This window comes from Corythoichthys intestinalis, chromosome 1, assembly GCF_030265065.1.
Source record: "Corythoichthys intestinalis isolate RoL2023-P3 chromosome 1, ASM3026506v1, whole genome shotgun sequence".
NCBI classification, from domain to species: Eukaryota; Metazoa; Chordata; class Actinopteri; order Syngnathiformes; family Syngnathidae; genus Corythoichthys; species Corythoichthys intestinalis.
This window is the reverse complement of record NC_080395.1, coordinates 35,791,614-35,811,837: the sequence shown is the minus strand read 5'-3', so window position 1 is coordinate 35,811,837 and position 20,224 is coordinate 35,791,614. Positions and strand designations below refer to the sequence as shown.

Here is a 20,224-nt window from a genome sequence, read left to right as displayed (position 1 = left end):
ATCCCAGACCGGGGCGCGAGGACACCTGCGGGGGTGGAGCCTCAGAGCCCCCTTGAGGAATGTAGCGACCAGGCCGTGGTTCCCCACAGATCCACCAGAGACCTTGGCGTGATGAGCAGAGATGGCAGCGACGTAGACCTTGAGGGTGGACGGAGAGCGACCAATATCAAGGAGGGACTGTAAGAAGTCCAGAACAGTGGGGACAGAACAACTCACCGGGTCATCCCCACGGTCCCCGCACCACTTCACGAACAACCTCCACCGGCCAGCGTACTGCAGCCGGGTGGAGGGCGCCCGGGCGTTCAAAAGTGTCCGCCTGACTGAACTCGAGCAGGCATCAAACAGCGAGTCGGTCCCCTCAGCGGCCAGACGTGCAGGCGGAGACGGCGAGGATCGGGATGCCATAACTGGCCCCCCAACTGGGACAGTAGATCCCGCCTCTCGGGGAGGCACCAAGGCTCGCCGACACACAGGCTGCGCAGCAGGGGAAACCATAGGCGAGCCGGCCAGAAGGGGGCCACCAGCAGCAATGAGTGCCCCTCCAAAGACACCCTCCGAAGCGTCAGCCAGATCAGAGGGAGCGGCGGGAAGGCGTAGAGCAGGACCCTCGGCCAGGGGTGGGCCAGCGCGTCCTGACCGAGAGGGCTGGAGCGCTCCCCCAGGGAAAACCAGAGAGGGCAATGGGCCGACTCCCGGGAGGCGAAGAGGTCCACCTCGGCTTGGCCGAAAACTCCCCAAATCGCGCGCACCACCTCGGGATGGAGGCGCCACTCCCCCGGCTGGAGGCGACGGCGGGACAAGGAGTCCGCCAGACGGTTCAACTGGCCGGGAAGATAGGCGGCCCGCAGACTCGCAAGACGAGGGGCCGCCCACACAAGAAGACGGCGGGAGGCCTCCAAGAGATGAGCAGACCTCGTGCCCCCCTGGTGGTTGATGTGGTACACGGCGGCAGCGTTGTCTGAACGCACCAGCACGTGCCTTCCCCGTAGGAAAGGGTAAAAGTGCCGGAGAGCCAGGTGAACCGCACGCAGCTCCAGGACGTTGATGTGGACAGCGTGGTCCCGCAGAGACCAGCTGCCACGAGCAGCCCTGCGCTGCCAGACGGCACCCCATCCCAAGCGACTGGCGTCCGTAGTGACCACCTCGCGACGGACTGGGGCAACCCCCAATGGAACGCCCTCCAACAAGAAAGCCCCGTTCCTCCACGGCGCCAAGGCCACCGCGCACCGGCTGGAGACTCTCAGTAACCGTCGTCGGTGCCGCCTGGCGTCCAGGCGAAAGCCATTCAGCCAACGCTGCAGGGGGCGCAAGAAGAGAAGACCAAGGGGCACGACCGCGGTCAGGGACGTCAGCACGCCCAAGAGACGCAGAAAGGTCAGATACGGACGTACCTGACCCACCGGAAAATGCGAGAGGAGGCGAAGAGCGGCCTCCACCCGACGGGACGACGGTCGAGCCAACATGGCCACCGAGTCCAGAGACACCCCGAGGAAGGTCGCCTGCTGAGAAGGAACCAGACACGACTTCCCCAAATTCACCCTGATGCCCAAGCGATCCACGTGGGCAAGAAGGACTGCCGTATCGCCGTACGCCTGAGCGCGCGACGGCGCACACAGCAGCCAGTCGTCGAGGTAGGGCAGAATCTTCATGCCCACCGACTGGAGGGGAGCCAGACCAGCCCGCACAACACGGGTGAACACCCTCGGGGAAAGGGAGAGCCCGAAGGGGAGCACCCTGAACTGCCAGTGGCGACCCCTGTAGGCGAAGCGGAGAAACCGCCTGTGGCGAGGAGCGACCGGCACATGAAAGTAGGCGTCCTTCAGGTCCACGGAGGTGAACCACTCCCCCCGGGCGACCACCCGCAATACATCCGCGACGGTCAACATGCGGAACGGAAGTACCTTCAGGTACCGATTGAGGCCCCGCAAATCCAGTACCGGCCGAAAACCGCCGGTCTTCTTCGGAACCAGAAAATAAGTTGAGTAAAAACCCCGGGGGCAAGCCCGGGGATCCACAGGCTCGATGGCCCCCATGGCCAGGAGAGAAGACAGCTCCCGGCTCAGAGCCAGAGCCCTCGCCGGGTCCGAGACAGTAGTCACCCGGACCCGGCGGGACACGGGGGGCCGGCGTCGGAACTGGAGCACGTACCCATGGGTCAAGGTGGATATCACCCAGGGGTCCGAAACTCGAGCAGCCCAGTACCTGAGCTGCTGGTGGGAAAAAAATCCGACGGCCGGCCCAACGGCCTCAGTCCCTGCCCCTCCGGCCCCGACGGGCCCTGGGGGGCTGGCGGGCGGGATGCCCCGCCTGCGCCCGACGTGGAGGCAAGCGGGCGGGGTCACGAAAGGAATCGGCTGAATGCCGGGAGGCTGGCTGGGCACCATAGCCCCCATCAGGGGAAAGGTGCGCCGCACGGCGAGGACGAAAACCAGCAGAGGGAGCCCCCAGCCCACCTGCAGGAGCGGAGCCCCGACGCAGGCCCGACAGCTGTTGCCTGGTCGCACGGGCCGAAATAGTCCTCTCCAAGGCAGACACCGCCGCCGAGGCAAAAAGATGGCCGGGTTCAACCGGAACGTCACGGAGCGTCCTCCGGGCAGGCTCAGTCAGGGGGGACTGAGCAAGCCACACCTGACGACGAGCCTGCACAAGATAGGACATCGTCCGCCCGAGCTCCCGCGTCACCAGGGCGAACGCGTGCAACGCCGCGTCGCAGAAGCCCACGGCAGAGGTGTCAGCACCGCTCTCGGGCAAGGACGCCGAGAGGGCCAACAAGAGGTGAGCCATGGAATTACCGATGCGCCCAGCACGCGCACCGGCACCATAGGCCCGGAGAATGAGTTCATCCGTCAGCCGACCCTGTGGCTGAGGGCACCGCACAACCGGGCGGAGAGACTCCTCAGGGGACACGATGAGGGATGCAATGGCGGGCTCAACACCCGGCATGCGGTCCAGGCCCACAGCGGCCGGATCATGCATGGCCGCCAGAGCCCGACCATCGGCCGAAAGACGAGAGAGAGCCGCCGGATCCCTCCAGCCCGCATGGAGCTCCCTAACAAAGTCGGCCGAAGCAGGGACCGCAAAATTCGGGGCGGACCGCTGGTGCCGAAAAAATGCGCTCGCCGGCGCCGAAGCGGGCCGTTGAGGCAAGTCCAGCTGTAGACGCGCCAACGCGCCGCGCAGCACCGCCAGTATGGAAGCGTCAGGGGAGCCGGCTGACGAGCCCATCGCAGAGGACGAGGAGCCGAGCTCCGAAGGCACAAACGCCGACTCACCCACGTCATCATGGAACATGGAAGCCGAAGCCGCCAGCGAGACGGCATCGGCCTCCAGGTCAAGGTCGGGCATGCCAGGCGAACGCGGATCAAAAGCAGCCGCTGAGTCACCCGGGGGACGGTCACCCAATAGAGACCGCAACTCAGCCACCTCCCTGCGCAGCCGCTCGACATCAGAGGCGAGCAGCTCGTCAACTTTCGATCTCTTCGGACGGGGGCCGGACGGAGGAGCCGAAGGACCGCGACGCTTCGAGCGCCTAAGCCCAGAAGGGGGCCGCGTCTCAGATGCGGACGGGCCCCCGAGCACGACGGGGGAGGGGGACGAACAAACATCCGCAAACCCCCCGCGTGGGTCGTCAGATAGGCCACGGCAAGCCGCACACCGGTTCAGGGTGTCGGACGGCCCAAGGAGGGAACCGCAGGCCACACAGCAGTGAGAGCCCTCCATAGCGACGCGACCGTGAAAACAGCGAGCCGAGGGAAGGTGGCGCGAACGGCACCTACACGGCAAGCGCAGGCAAGCCAGCAAAAATGCTAACCACAGGTAAGCTAGCGAAAAAGGCTACCCACGGGTAAGCTAGCGAAAAAGGCTAACCACGGGTAAGCTAGCGAAAAAGGCTAACCACAGGTAAGCTAGCGAAAAAGGCAAACCACAGGTAGGCCAGCGACCGATCGCCCACAAGCGGCGGAAAAGCGACGCCACACGGCGAATGCCCGCGCGCGGCCAAACAGGGCGGCACGGAAGCCGACGCGGCGGTCGAGCAACGCGCCGGCGGGGACAATCAAACGGGCGAACGGAGCCGGCGGCCGCGCAAACAGCGGGCCAGCCGTGATCACTCACCCAACACAGACGCCGCCGGCCGGGAGAGGGGTCGCGCACGAAGCCGTCACCGGCGCGGGTCGGCAGTAGTCCCAAGTCCGGAAAACGAAACAAGAAGAAAGCCCAAGACTTCCCGATTGCCAATAGAGTGACGCAGCCTTAGGAGGGCGAACCCGCAGCTCCGACTCAAAGTCTAACAAGGCTATACGCGACACAAGTAGCAACTGCCACGCGAGAAGAAAAAAAGGGGCTGGTACGAGGTTGACGCCGGAACTTATACCCCGGCAGGAGGTCAACCTGGGGTCACAGGTGACTTTTTTGGTATTAATACTCGCACTGCGCATGCGCGAAGGGATCATTCAGTGCTTTCAGCACCGCCTCTGGCGGTTAGCAGGGATGAAATAGAACATTGCAATAAGATCTGTCATGACAGAACATTGCTCCTGAAGTTCAGCATTCGCTTAATTGATATCTGGCGCCATCTAGTGTCGTGAATGGGTATAATGTCTAGACCCCAAATATAAGACGACTCCCACTTTTTCTGTCTTATTTCAATGCAAAAAACACCGTCTTATATTCGGGCCAATACGGTAGTAGAGAACGGGTTGGTGACGTGGTCGGGGTGTCACAAACCCATGGTAAACATAACAAATATTTTGGAAAAAAAATCTATGTTGAGTACAGACTCCGTGTGTTTTTTCGTTGTTTTTAATGCCACATTGTTGCGCGCGATCACTTGAGAGCTCACGACTGGATGGAGCTGCCGGGCTGCAGTTGTGCGCAGCCGGTATGTTTTGTCCTATTTTTTACGTACTGCGGAGCACACAGTCAACACGGAACTTGGCGGATTCGTACCGCAGACACGTTCGGTATAGTTTTGGCCTTTTGACACGCTCGCTGTGAACGACGAGCTTTTCAAGCTTCAAGAACTTTATACTGTGTTTAATCATAATTATTTGTATGGTTTAATGACGGCTGCCTTGGTCTTGGAAGCTTAAAATCAACAGCTATATTTTGATCCTATTGTGAAAGTTTACATTTATGAAGTTATACTAGATGAAATGCGCCTGGACAAAAAGCGATTCTTGTTCTGAAATTCTTAGAATTTCTTTCCAAAATAAAACAGAAACCTTCCATTTATGTACTCCTCTTAGGTTGGTGGGCAATGCAATGTTTTAGCAGTTTTGCAGCTGTTCAGCCAATTTTTCTTATTTTACTGGGAATTGTGCTTTAAGATCCGCTCATTTTATCGTCCTTCAAAGGCTATTGCAAATGGTCGCTTGACCACATACATTACCCCAGAACTGCAGATGACCTATCTGTAAATTATGTCACGGACTCAATGGGGAGAAATAGAATATTTTGATCATGAGGGACCTTTAAAATGTTTTTATTTCTAGGTGGAGAGGACAGACGTGTCTCTTTCTGACCCAGGAGGTCCTTTCACCAGAGGCACCAGGTTCTCTGGCAGTAGTTACTACCAGTTTCCCAGTGACACCCTGCCCGTTAACACTGAATTCACTGGTAAGTAAGAAACAAAATGCAAAATCCTGCAATATTGTGGTAGCTACTGTATATGTACTACATAGTTCATATGACAGAATTGCATTATACATGGTTTTGCTCCCAAGAGGAAAAAATATATTCCACATGGCTGCATAAAGAGAAGAAAAATGCATTAAATCAGATATCAGAAGATCAGAATCTTGTCTCTTCCAAATGTTTATAAAATATCATATTATCTAATATCTACTACTGTGATAGCAATGTAAGGAGACAAATCAGATCCATCCTATCAATGTGGCAGATACACAACCACATCTCCGCAAACGACAGAAACAAAGCAAATACTATCAGTCTTCAATATTTTAACATATAGCAATTCGTCACAAATAGTTATGCATACCTTTGCTAAGAGTAAAGTGTAATGGCACATCCATTACAGATGTTTGTGGCGCTCTCATTGTCAGTTTGTGTGCGCAGTGAGTATTAGCGCTGTAGGCTATAGAGTTTTTATGCACCAGGCACTGGTAAACACAGCACAGAGCGGGAGATATGAAGCTCACTGAAAAAACCCTCAAGAAACAACCTTAAAAAAAATCAATATTGAAGAAAAGACTGAGAGACAGAGATAATGAGACAAAGGAAAGTCTCCCAAAAGCAAAGAACAGGAATTAGGGCACTTTCATATTAGCACTGTTTGGGTCGGGTCGCAGGGGCAGCAGTTTCAGAAGGGAAGCCCAGACTTCCCTCTCCCCAGCCACTTCAGCCAGCTCTTCTTCGGTGATCCCAAAGCGTTCCCAGCCCAGCCGGTAGACAGTCTCTCCAGCGTGTCCTGGGTCAGTCCCGTGGCCTCCTGCCCGTGGGACGTGCCCGGAACACCTCACCAGGAAAACGCCACGGAGGCATCCTAATCAGATTCCCGAGCCACCTCATCTGGCTCCTCTTGATGCCGAGGAGCAGCTGCTCTACTCCGAGCCCCTCCTGGATGACCGAGCTTCTCACCCAACCCACAGCTCTTGAGCACAGATGAGGGTAGGAAAGTAGATCGACCGGTAAATAGAGACCTTTGCCTTTCGGCTCAGCTCCCTCTTCACTATGACTGACTGAGGCAGAGTCCGCATCACTGCAGACGCAGCACCGATCCGTCTGTCGATCTCCCGTTCCATTTTTCTGTCACCTCATCCCTGACCCGAAGAGGGCATTCCACTTTTTCCCGAATGAGGACCACACTCTCTGATTTGGAGGTGCTGATTCTCATCCCGACCGCTTCACACTCGGCTGCAAACCGTTTCAGTGAGAGTTGAAGGTCACAGCTTGACGAAGCAAAAAGCAGAGATGCAGTACTGACACCACCAAACCGGATCCCCTTAGCGCCTCGGCTGCGCCTAGATATTCTATCCATGAAGGTGATGAACAGAACCGGTGACATAGGGCAGCCCTGGCGGAGTCCAACTCTCACTGGAAACTGATCCGGCTACACGGACCAAACACTTGCCACGTTTACATGGAGCCAAATATTCCAATTACAATCGGAATATTTGTTCAAACCGAATAAATGTGTTCCATATAAACACCTCATTCGGAATGAACAGGCCCAAACCGAATGGAATTTCATTCCGATTCACAGGGGTGGAATATTCCTTTTCCCAAACCGATTAGAAGTAAAATTATATCATGTAAACAGGGAAGCGGAATGGTGTCTGGTTGCGTTCTTTCTGCGCATGCTCCGTACTGACGTGGTGACATCACTCGGTGACATAAGTAACGTCACTTGCAACATGGCTTCCAAGCACACGCACAGCGCACCCACACAACTTTTTAAATGAACGGCGTATCATTCTGAAGTTTTGTTTCCACTCGAAAAGTTCAAACAGCAGCTGATCTGACGATCGATCTCCATGTTTTGCAACGTGACGCTTTGTTTTGATTAATCTGCGCATGTCAGACGGCAGTTGTCAAACGTCCTTTCGGAATAAAGGCAGTCACATGTAAACGCTGGATCGGAATAGATGAAGTGACATGTAAACAGCTGATGTGAAATTTCCATTCGGAATGATTTGAATCGGTATGAATAAAAGTCAGCATGTAAACGTGGCTACTGACACCGTTCATACAGGGACTGGACCCCCCGTATCAGGGAACCGGAGCACACCCCCACAGGACTCCTTGGGGAACACAGTCGAACACCTTCTCCAAGTCCACAAAACACAATGTTCGTGTTCATCATAGAAGTTTTTTTTTTTCTTTGTCTGGTCCCTCACCTAGGACCTGTTTCCCATTAGTCACCCTGCCAGGGGCACAAAGCCCCAGACAAAATAGCTCCTAAGGTCATTGGGACACACAAACCCCCCCACCACGATAAGGTACGACTTATGGGGGAGTTTTTACAAAATTAAGAAAAGTAATGCCTGCACCAGACGCTCAATTTTTCGGTTGTTTTTCACCCTTTTTTCTGGAGGGATGGGGTCAGGGGGTGGGTAGTTTGGTTGATGCAGTGTGAATGCTGAACCCTTTAAGCAAGTTATTTGCATGTGTTGTTGCGACCCTGGTCCTCTTGGTCGAATGTGAAAGAGCCCTTAGATATGGTGAAGTACAGTAGCGCAGATGGATCACTTGGCTTCATTGTGACGGTGGACTAATGATACGATGCTATTGTGGAGAGTGGCGCAAAATATTTTCTTCTTTATACGGGTGTGTAACAGAAAATATTTCAGGAACACAGACAAACTATTAAATAAATTTATGGCGGAAAACACAGACAAGATTGAAAAAGCAGTTGAGTTTGAGTATTATTGCTGTGCAAATATATTATAAAATCTCAAAATGTAGAAACAAAATTGGATTTGAGCGCATTAATCCAGCACTAGATGCTGACATGTAGCTTTAGCGCTGTTTTTTTATTTCTGACTAATTACTTTGTATTATCACAGTCTTCTCGTCACAATCCTTTAAGATGACTTCTGCAGTCATCTTAAAGGACAATTATCTTTCTGTTTACCGGCATCATTAGAGGGTTGAGCTGCTCAGCCAAACATGTTCTGCTTCATCTGAGAACATCAGCCAGTCTGACGCTCATAATTAATGAGTGCTGATACTAATCAGTGCGATTTGAGCGGCAAAAGCTCTTCTGTGCCATCCGAAGCTAGTTCACTACCATGCATAAATACTGTATATCACAACCTTTTTTTCTCCAAGTATATTTTTAAGAGAGTGTTTGACATATAAAGGAAAAATTTGCCGATCAATACCGTTTTTTAAAAGGATTTTTTTAGATTCAGCAGGAGTGTAAAGTTGTTCAGTTAGTACGTTGACGTCTATCTTGAATAGCTGGCATCATGGAGTTTCCTCAATGTTGCTTTAATTGCTTCAATTAAATAACTCAAAAATATCAGTAACATATAATCTTTGTACCTGCACTACTCCAAACCCAGCTCATTTCTACTGAACACGATACAGCATTTTGTGTTGTTTCATTTTGCATTTGATCTCCAACATCCACCTTGATCACAAAGAAAAGTTGTTCTCTTCAAGTGGAACCTTCTACTCTGCTCTATTCTCCTTCTTCATAAAAGGTAATGGATCAGACAATCACTTTCAGACCGGATCTATTCTGGACCATCAATGTGTCAGCAGTCCTCAAACCATCGCCCTCTTTCAACCATCAATACTAATAGCATCATCTACAGACAATTATTCCCATCGAAGCGCACGGAACAGCGAACAAATCAAAGCCAAATTGGATTATGAATGTAATGCAGTGTAATGCCCCCTCGAGAGTCAATTGATCACAGAGGAGAGAGTCGTCAATCGTTGATGCCTGGCGGAAACCAAAGCAACTCCATGCACTGACAACTGTCACATTTGGATTTTAAATGCAGTCTACTGTATTTAGTTATTTTTTTGTATCGTTTCGAGACACAACACCTGTAATGTTCTCTTTTAAAACATCAATATTTTTATTTTACTTCTATTGTTCATATACTTTATGATCTTTTTCCTAAAACATGCATACTAAGAAGGCATCTTTAAGTAGGGTCAGTTGCATGCAAGCTAACACTTTGCTGGAAATACGTACACAATTTATATTTTATACATTTGAACTTCCACTTTGACCGTCTTTTATGGCCACCAAATTATTTTATTTCGTTTTTCCCAGTAGGTTGTTTTTCATTAGCTATTATTGTGATAGGAGTACATGCTTCCATAAAATGAGTCTGTTCAATTGTGATTAACGATGCTCCTTAATCCTGAATGAATCCGGGGTACCTAAGGTCAGTCTGTACCACACTGAATCTTACTTTAGCTAAAACAGGATTATAAGTATAGGCAATTAGTGCAGTGATATGAATACCCGCTAAGTGCTTGTTTCCATAAATGCATGTTAGTCCATTCATCTTTTCTATGATGCATCTCTACATAAAAGTCCCATAATGTGACTTCCTACTTGTACTTTTATCGCTGAAGGAATATATGCGGAATACATTACACTGAGAGAAATAATGGATTTAAATGGACACTGGCTAAAACAGATTATGCAGCGCTCTCTCATTTGTATTTCTTCAGTATTTGAGCCTGAAAGGGCTGATTATAATGCATCCTCATATTTCAGCTAATCCAGATGTATTTCTTCAGCCTTCATTAAATGAAGAGAAATGAAACATCACAAACATTGGTTAGGCAAAAAAAAAAAGGGAAGAATGGATGCTGGAACAAATAGACTTGGATCATTTCCAGTCACGTTTAATTCAGTACAGTCTTGCAGCACCACTGGAGTGACTGAGCAGGAAAGAGGGAAATGTTAAATGATACAAATTATTTTTCCCTAATTAATATGATTGATTGCGAGGCATTGATGTTGAGAGGAGAGGGGGAGAAATGTGTGAAAGGAAAGTTTGCACAGACATCATTAGTTTTTCCCCATTTAAAGATTAATCAGAAGAGGCTGGGCTCTTTAATTCTGTCATTTGTATATTTAATGGGCTGCAGCAGAATCTATGGGTGTAATTAGCTAGCTGCCGCGCTCTCATTAATACGCCAAGCTCTGATTAATGCCGGCAGACCGCTAACATGACTAGAGTTATTCAGGTTATGTTGGCTAGATGATTATACACAACCTCGTTCGTTTACTGAGACAAATATTTAACAACATAGGAAACAATGCAGTCCAAGAAAAGAACTGAATGGATATTGCTGCACGTTATTTTTAAAGATTCCATATCACTCACTAAATATTATTGAAAGATTGTGATAGTCTTCAATAAGTATGTTTCAATGCAAAACCAATTTGATTCACTATTTTTGTTGTTGTTGTATGTATATAGTTACTTATGTTGTGTGAGCAACATATGAGGTTATGTTGCCTACACAACAACTAATAACTATCAAAATAACTATCCGCAAAAATAAATAAATAAATAAATAAATAAATAAATAAAATTAAATTTAAAAACTCTATTGTTGCGATTGACTGGTTGATCGTGATCGACGAAGCTGGCACCTCTGGTCTACATCGTCACTCCGCCGTCAACGGGACGCAGAAGCATAAATCAGCCCTAAGAAGGATCATTTACCGAAAAGAGCAAAGGAAATGCTATTGACTCATGTGTTGTTTTATCAATATGATAATTAAAAGAAGCAGGAATGTTTTATTTAGTCACACGTATCACAACAATCTGGCTAAATATGACTTTTTGTATGTGTCGTACCTAATTTTAAGGTTCATTTTAAGTTAAGTTGAACTGTTTCGGCTATTAGTCCTTCAAATATTTTACTTTTCGGGCACTTTCACATTAGACTAAGAAGACCAGGGTCCGGTTGTAGAGTTCCTCGCAACCACACTTTCAAATGACTTGTTGAAAAGGTTCAGCATTCACACTGCGTCAACGGAACCACCCCCGCCGAAAAATGGGGGGGGGGGGGGGGGGGCAACCGAAAAATGGAGCAGGCATTTGTTTCCTTAATACTGTAACAACAACAAGGAAGTTGCCAGCTCAGTCAGGTTTTTAATCCGGTATTTTAGAACTTGTGCAACACAACCTGGCTACTGTCCGCCGTAGGCAACGGCAACAACAGAATATAGAAAGTGAAAGTATCCCACACCTCTTTCGCTCTCGCACACTGCCTTCAGGAACAGCATGCAAAACACAACAGCCTCATTAGAACCCGATTCTGTGTATCAAATGCAACTGCTTAGTGCAGCACAACATTTGGCCATGGTTAATCATCTGTCCTTTGCCAGTACTTCCTCTTACAAGGATGCACTGCGTGTAGTGTCACAGCCTGGAACAGTGATGCTCCAGGCTGTGACGCTGCATGTAAAGTAGCAAAAGCGCACCCTGCTCTGGTTGAATTCACAAGCAAAGCAGGGTGCACTTAAAGCGGACCGAGACCCACAATTTTTGAGCGGACCAGAGTTCGGTTGTTTGGTCCGAACTAGAGTGCGGATGCGCATTCATGTTTACAAAACGAAGCAGACTAATGTGATCCTTTGCTACTTCGCGCTCCAAAACTTGGCGCCCTCAGTCCATTGCGGATTTTTTTTTTTCAATTAAAAAACAAAAAAAAATACGGATGAGCTGTCCCGAGCCGATCGCGTAGTCTCACTCTTGCTCCGTCCCTCCCTCCCTCCCTCTCCCAGCTCTTTGTTTGTCATGGCCGTGCAGTGGAGTTGCTTTTTAAAGTCAACGATGTTGAAAGATGTTTGGGTTTGATCTTGCCTCAGATGCTTGGAAGCCAAAGCTTTAAAGAGCTGCATGCGTCAATCATCGTTTAACTTGTTAAACATTTGCTGTGGCAACTCATTGTGTGTAAGTGATCAGTGGAGTGAGTGGACTCATTCAATGAAGAATTTAATAAAGACAAGAATTTTTATACTTTATTCTTGTTTAAAAATAATTCGGTGGGACAGTAACACGTTTAAAGCTTATCATGATTATTACATTTGAAATGCTATACCTTGGAGGAAAAGGGGATTTAACATGTCTTATATGTATCTCTTTCCAATGCTAACTCTGAATAAATATAATGAACACACACACACACACAAAAAAGAAAAATTTGCGCTGCTTCACGGTTTTTCACTTATGGCGGCGGGTTCTGGTCCCCATTACCAGTGAAAAATGAGGGATCACTGTATCCGTGAAAAAAACACTGGTCTGCTTGAAAAGGATAAAAAAACAGTGCTAGTGTGAAAGCGCCCTCACATTTGACATTACATTTCATTCCATTACTTTGACTTTTTTATAGGTAGAAAAAAATTAACTAAATGTAACCAACAAAAAAGGGAACTTTACTCTAGCACCCTTAATCAGCGTTTCCAAATTCTTTTGATGAGACTGTGATGTCTTTTCCAATTAGCGGAATCCCTGTCAAAAATACTTCATCTTATTTTCTCTCTGTGTGTGTGTGTGTGTGTGTGTGCGTTTCTCTGTGTAGCGTAGACTCCTGTCACGATGCGTGCTCACTCAGGTCTGTTTGTTGATGGCTCCAAAGTGGTTGTCACTGTGAAGTGGCACAAGTCCTGGGGGGGACTCCCAAGGAAGTAATGCTGAGCACGAGCAGTGTTACTTAGCTGCTGTACATTTGGACGAAACACCTTCCTGGGCAAGTGTTGACAGTCTGTCCCTACCCATCTAGCAGATACGCACAATATAATTTTTAAGAATGTGTAACTGTTCCGCATAAGTCAGCAGAATAATGCTACTTATTGTGGGTAAGGACTCTTTTATTACTTCATTAACAATTTAGTGACCCCTTTAAAAGAGTTGTTTTAGTTGAATGAATTGTGCAAAAGCTTTCATCGATTTTGGATCCAGGAACTAAGAAATTTTCCAGTCCAACCATAAATTTGTGCATGTACTATAGTTTTCAATAAAGTAAAGCTCCACTCATCACAATCAGGTTAATCGGTTACCATATTCATCTGCATGGAGGGGCTTAATGTTAGAATCACCCCACCGCAATACTGTGGACCCCCGTTTGTTCGTGGTTCCGAATTGATGAATTCACTTATTGGTGGTAATTTGTGTCTGAAAGTTTCACCTACACACACACACACTCTCACTTGTTCAGCTCAAAATCAAAGTAGCTCATCCAGAGACAAATCTAACAGTAGTTGGGTTAGATTTGCGAATAACAGTCAGTGGCAGAGAATAAAGGAGAAAAGATGGTGGTGCCCATTACTTTAACTAGAACTACCAGGGGTGGATCAGTTGATACAGATCACTTTTGTAACCAGAGAAGAGTCATCTGACCCTAATCAGCATATCTTTTGTGATCACTGAGGTCCTCATTAGTTATTCCCATTCACACTCGCAAAACCACAGGGTTGGATTGCTCCAATTAGCATCTTGAGTGTTTGCAGGGCAGGGCTGCCTTGGCTTTGTTGGACAGTGGACCGCTCAGGCAGGCAGTTGGGCGGACAACCTTTTTACATATTCCAAAAGCAGCAGTTTGCCTACTGTATGTACTGTATATCGAAGCTTGTGTTTGCTGTGACAAAACAGCTGTTTGAGCTGCTGTGGAAAGTACTTGGGCCATTGTGTGCTTCAACATAATAAACTCTGAACCTTGACAACTGAATTTTGGACTTGTCAAGACAAAGTAAAGGTGCTTGATGGGATTTGTCCCAGATGTTCTAACACTCTATTTTCGAAAATGTAGACAGTCTGGTTTAGCTACAGTTCTGGATGCTAGTCGTAGTTTCATGCCACATGGCCCTCTCATCATTTTTACACTAAAGCCTGAGTTATGCTCCCGCGTTGCGATGATGGAGAAGTGACTACGACGTCAATGAGCAGTCGATAGTTCTGCGATGAGGGAACGTGTTGCTCTGTAATTCACCGCCAAGCCACTACAGGGGTGTGGCGTTATGTTTGTTGATTTCCTCTAGTCTAGTTTAGTGGAGAAAAAAAATAATAAACAATATAAGATGGCACGCTTGAATGTGGATCTTCAGCTCATCAACATTCAATAAATGTGGATCATACAAATGTTAAGGCGCAGGCGACGCAGAAGACAGTTTCGAGGGTTCTAGTCTCGGGTGGAAACCAGCAAGCTGTGGCGGCTAGCTTCAAACTGGCGTTGAGCACTGCGTCCAGTGTTTTGTCCGAGGTCTGCAAAGCCCTCCAGCCCAATTTGTTTGCCGTGTCTTACAAACAGCCAGTGGGAAGCCATAGCAGATTTCTGGCGGCTATGGAACTTCCCAAACTGTGTTGGAAGCCTTGATGTTAACGTTATCATAAAAGCACTGCGGCACTCTCAGTCAGTTATGATGTATCGAGTGTGAACTGTTGTTGAAAATTAAACATCAAAACAACTTTTTTTTTTCTTTCTTTCTTTTTTAGCAAATTGCAGCTATCCAGAGTGATCCCCCCCCCTTCACACTTCGGCTGCTTGATTGCTTGTTTGAGTGGTTTATAGTTTGACAAAGCCAAGTAGTCAGCTTGGTATCGGGGTCATTTGACGCCTTTCTGGTATTTCTTTATAGCCAAAAAAAAAAAAAAAAAACGGGACTTCCAGTTCATGAAAACAACACTAAACCTATCTATGACTGCCAGTTTGTGTTTTTGTCATTACAAAAAAATTGCTGTTTAATCTCGCGCTATCTGCTACATCGTTTCGACCCACTAGCCAACAAATCGTTAGTTTCTTACCAGTACTGACCACTCTCGGATCTGCAATTTATTCATGTTTTCATCAGCAAACAAAAACAAGATGCAAGGATATTGAAGGGGACAGCAATTAAAACATTTAAAATGATAATTGAAAAAAAAAACAATTTTAATAAATGGCAGACATGAAGGGAAAGGGAAGCTTAGGAAATTAAGTACATTGCAGAAGGTTAAAAGCAAGGGGAAGAGATCACGAGCTTGTCGGAGAGAAGGTTAAAGGGGGGTAATATAATGTCAGGTATCTGTCATGACTTCACTCTTCTCTGCATTGACAAGGTCACCAATGTAAATGACACATGCCTTCTTGATGTACACAATGCATCTCCAAATGCAGGGAATTTTTGATCATGTCTTCAGTGCCATACGAGCAATTTATAGACATGCTTATAAAACATTCAAGACAGAAACAAGTCAGAACACTACATCGTCAGCATAAAAATCATTTTATCGCTCAACTAGGTAAAACAAATTCTGTCTGAATGTTCTCGTTCGGTGCATTAGTTCTATATGCCCCGAATTAAAACTTTAATATCAGGTATATAAATGATATAAAACCGCTCTACCCAATGGTGCGACTCGTTAGAGTTTGCTCCCATTGAGAAAAGTGTGAAAATGATTTATCTGGAAATGCTTCATCTGGATTCGTCTTGACCTGTCAATGTAACTGTTTGACTTTGCTGCATGTTAATTCAATCGCACTCTAACTTATTTTGCTAAAAACGGCTTCTGGTGAACCCTGAACTTTTTGCATTCAACTCTTCAGCTCTTCCCACACTTCTGTTCCCAACAGAGGACTGATGCACACACGTTCACAGACGCACTCATGAATCTGTAGATCTAGTAGTGGATTAAGATTCAATCTCAGATCCATTGGAACATGACAGCAAAGCATGTTGGAGGAATTCTTGTGTGTCTGTGTGTGAATGTCTGAAAGAAGAAGCAGTAAGTTTTTAGTGTTGTGTGTTAGTTTTGTTCTTTAAGAAGTGGACATGCACTGTATCTAAAAATCACACAAAAATTGTGTTAGTTACATCAAAAATGTACTCCACAAATAGGTTTAAGACAACCATGTTGAAGTCATAATATTATTTACATAATGCTTATTACAATAGCACACAACAAAGCAAAATTGTTACTATAAATACATTTATAGTATAGTACGTATACATTTATTTTTATTGTTCACATGGAACATCGATTGTCTCTGGTATTATTAAACATTTTATAGGGCAAGTGTGTTTATAAAAATATTTGATATGGCCCAAAATGTTGATGTTCACATATGTGGAGGCCAGGTCTCAATTAGAATTAAATTATTTCTGTTATTCGTTACTTTATTTTATTTTTTACATTATTTTGAGATACTTTTTTATGAATTAATTTAATAATTTAATGTTACCAAAACTAACTTGATAAAAACAGAACAAAACCAGAAACACCACTCTATTTGTTTTTGTTTTAATTTCATAGTACTGTATGTATCTCATTGCTGTCATTGTCAGTGATAGACATCCAATTCATTTAAACTGGGAAGACTGCCAGTTAATGCTCATGTTTTAATACCATTGACATCACTAGACGTCCGATCCTTTTTTACTGGAATGGCTGTAGTGCAGCCTATTGATTAATCGATTAACTCGAGTAATTAGATTACAAAAAGCTTTGGATCAAATTTTGCTGCTTTGAGTATTTGTTTAATTAGTGGCATTGTACTGGTTTGTTTTGAAAGTGTTTGCATTTAGTTTTATTGATTTGGTTAGATACATTGCAACAGTGAATATACCATAACTGATTAAAATGGATGAATCCAGTTGCTCCCTGGTAAGACCAACATAAGGAAAGTCTTTGTTGGAGCCAATATATTTTTTTTGCATTCGTAATTTAGTTTAGAGATATATTTAGCCGTTTTTTTGTTGTTGTTTTTTTTTTTTTTTTTTTTTTTTTTTTTTTTTTTTTTTGTGGGAATATATGTTTGAAAGATTTGTTAAGGGCACTGTTTAAAAAAAAAAAAAATAATAAAACAGCATTTTATAGCATTCAAGCTAGGAGACGTTTGCAAGTTAGCCAATTGTTCTTTTTTTGTACTTACAGCCTCATTTAGAAAAAAAAAAAATTCTATACTGTTTGAGGGTAAGCTTAAGTATTATAATTTATTTTTAAATGAAAGTGCAAATCTGCATAGTTTGAAGAAACACTTGAGAAATGTATTTTGTATTCACATTTAAATGCTCTTTTGAAAGTGCAATCTTTGCAAACCTTTGTTTTAAATCTCTTAAAATCTATTCTGCAACGTTCCTAATCCGATTACTCGGTTATTCAATCTAACTCGCTGATTGATTAATCGACTACGAAAATAATCAATAGCTGCGGCCCTAAATGGCGGACAAGGATCGTTGCCAGCCGTCCAAATCAAAATGGTTTGAATACATGGCACCATTGATGTATGCCAATAAGTTAAACTAATGCCCTACAGTCTCTTTATCTGAGGGACTAGACTAGAGTTATTGTAAGTGAAAACACAAAATAAGCAAAGTTTGTCCCAAAGCTAAGGCACTTGTTGGCTTTCACTTTCTGTGCAAGCACTATGAAGGAGACTGTGGGGATGAAAAGCGATGTTATGCATTTGAGGTAGGGAGGAGAAGCCAAATATCTTTGGAGGATTTCGGTTTTGCAGATAAAAGCAAGAGATTACAACTGAGATCTGTTAAAATAGTGGAATCAAGTCTGTCCTCTGAGGCTCGTCCTCTGAGCTTCATGTTTTCCCAAAGTATCTTAGTGGTAAGATTATCCTCGACAGTTGGCTTATAGAGAAAATGAAGTCAGCTTAGAGGTATGGTGTAATTGGGATATCATGAATTTGATAGAGACGTCACAAAGAATATAAATTAATGTGTTAGTGAACAAAATACACAGTGCGTAGTAGAGAATTGTGTTGAAATACACCGTTAGATACCTAAAAACCCTTTTGCACATAATCATTTGATGTGGTTCAATTAATGCAATACGTAAATGACATTTTTGTAGTAGATTTTACATTTGCTATTATAACTTAACTCATAATGTCTTTATTATTATTTTTGCTTCAGGTGTTGAATTAAGTTTCAAGACTCACTCACCAGATGGCTTGCTGCTCTGTGCCATGTCTCCTGGAAAGCAGGAAGAATTTCTGGCTATTCAGATTGAAAATGGACGTCCTTACTTTCTGTTTGACCCTCAGGTATGTGCAGTCTTTTTCACTATCACGGAAATGACAGTACTGGGGGACAGTGGTGTCTTTTAGAAATGGTGTGCATTTGTGTATTTTAATTTTTTGTATTTGCTTTTACTTTGATTTCTTCAACTCTTGTGTCTAAATCAGGTTAGCTTCACAAATGAGAAACTGTTCACAATTGCCTTATCTGGATAAAGAAAGTTTAAATAAATGCATGAAATAGAATTTTGTTTCTACATAAAGTTCACCTGCATAATTTGATGAGATTTGATCAGACATTCAGCTTTTACTGGGAAAAAAAAATAAAAACAAAGTAAAACAGATGAGAAGTCATTCGGGAACAATGTGGTGATCATTGTGGTCAGAATTTCCACTGCACGCTATCATCATGAAAACCAAGTACCGTATTTTTAGGACTATAAGTCGCAGTTTTTTTCATAGTGTGGCTGGGGGCGCGACTTATACTCTGGAGCGACTTATGCGTGAAATTATTAACACATTTTTATATCATTTCACATGTTATTTTGGTGTTTTGGCGTGACACTGATGGTTTTGTAAACTTTTAGCATGTTCTTTATGCTATAGTTATCTGAATAACTCTTAATAGCTATGTTATGTTAATATACTGGCCACGTTTGCATTTTGTTGTTCATGCATCATTTAACATTAACATACTGTACACTTTTTCAGCATGTTCTCTATTGTATTTTTCATTTAAATTGTCTTTCAAGATGACATATCTGTTCTATGTGTTGGATTTTATCAAGTAAATACCCCCCAAAAATGCGACTTATACTCCAGTGCGACTTATATATGTTGTTTTCCTCTTCGTTGGGCATTTTATGGCATGTGCGACTTATACTCAGGTGTGACTTATAGTCCGAAAAATACGGTATATGGTTTATGATTGAAGCAATTCCCAGATTTCTTCAAAGCTGAACCATATGGTACCGTAATTTCCCGAATATAACGCGCACTTTTCCCCCCAAAATTTACTCGTAAAATCATGGGTGCGCGTTATTCACGGGTACAGGGACGGAGACCAAAAAATTTAATCATGATTCATGTTCCACTGTAAGCAAAGACCAGCACAATATTACCTAATCCGAACAACAGTGATATAATAATCAAGTTTAATGAGGTAAATAATTGTTTTCGTGATATTTTTCACATCTAATAAAATGTTTTTTTGTACTATTCGTTTATTATTTACCGATACATTTTTCTTACCTTATCGTTGCAACATCCCGGCACATGACCATGTTGTCTTGAAGAGAACGTAACGGCGATCCGTTTCATATAAATGTTGACCGTGTGGCGAACTAGGACTGGAGTCTGAGGAAGAGTGTCGAACCACTGAGCCAAGCCGCGTTGTTTTATTTACATTGAAACTCACAAAATAACAATGTACGTCTTGCACGTAAATCGCGTGACATTTGTTTACTTCCGGCTGTTCCCTTTACTAAACTCTTCCCCCCGGAACCTACACAACTTGTCAACATTAGTTCCGCTGGTGAAGTCTGTTAAAACTTGCTACAACTCCTTACTTTGTAAAAATTATGATCGTATACTGTGAGCAATTATACCACAGAAAATCAATATTCTATTTTTTAGAAAAAAATATTTGACAAAAGAATTAAAAAATGCTGCAACCGCTTACTTTATAAAAGTTCGAGACACGAGACTTATATTTATTAGTGCTAAAATTAGGGTGCGCTTTGTACACGGGTACAAGAATTCTCCCTAG

The 20,224-nt window shown here is 44.9% G+C and overlaps 1 protein-coding gene across 1 annotated transcript in view; it reads left to right on the top strand.

Moving 5' to 3' along the window:
• ush2a (Usher syndrome 2A (autosomal recessive, mild)) overlaps positions 1-20,224 on the top strand; it is a 428,293-nt gene that overhangs the window by 123,998 nt on the left and 284,071 nt on the right. Inside the window, exons 29-30 of the mRNA XM_057848749.1 lie at positions 5,493-5,616; positions 18,353-18,483. Coding sequence (XP_057704732.1) covers positions 5,493-5,616; positions 18,353-18,483 — 255 coding nt within the window. The remainder of the gene's footprint in view (positions 1-5,492; positions 5,617-18,352; positions 18,484-20,224) is intronic.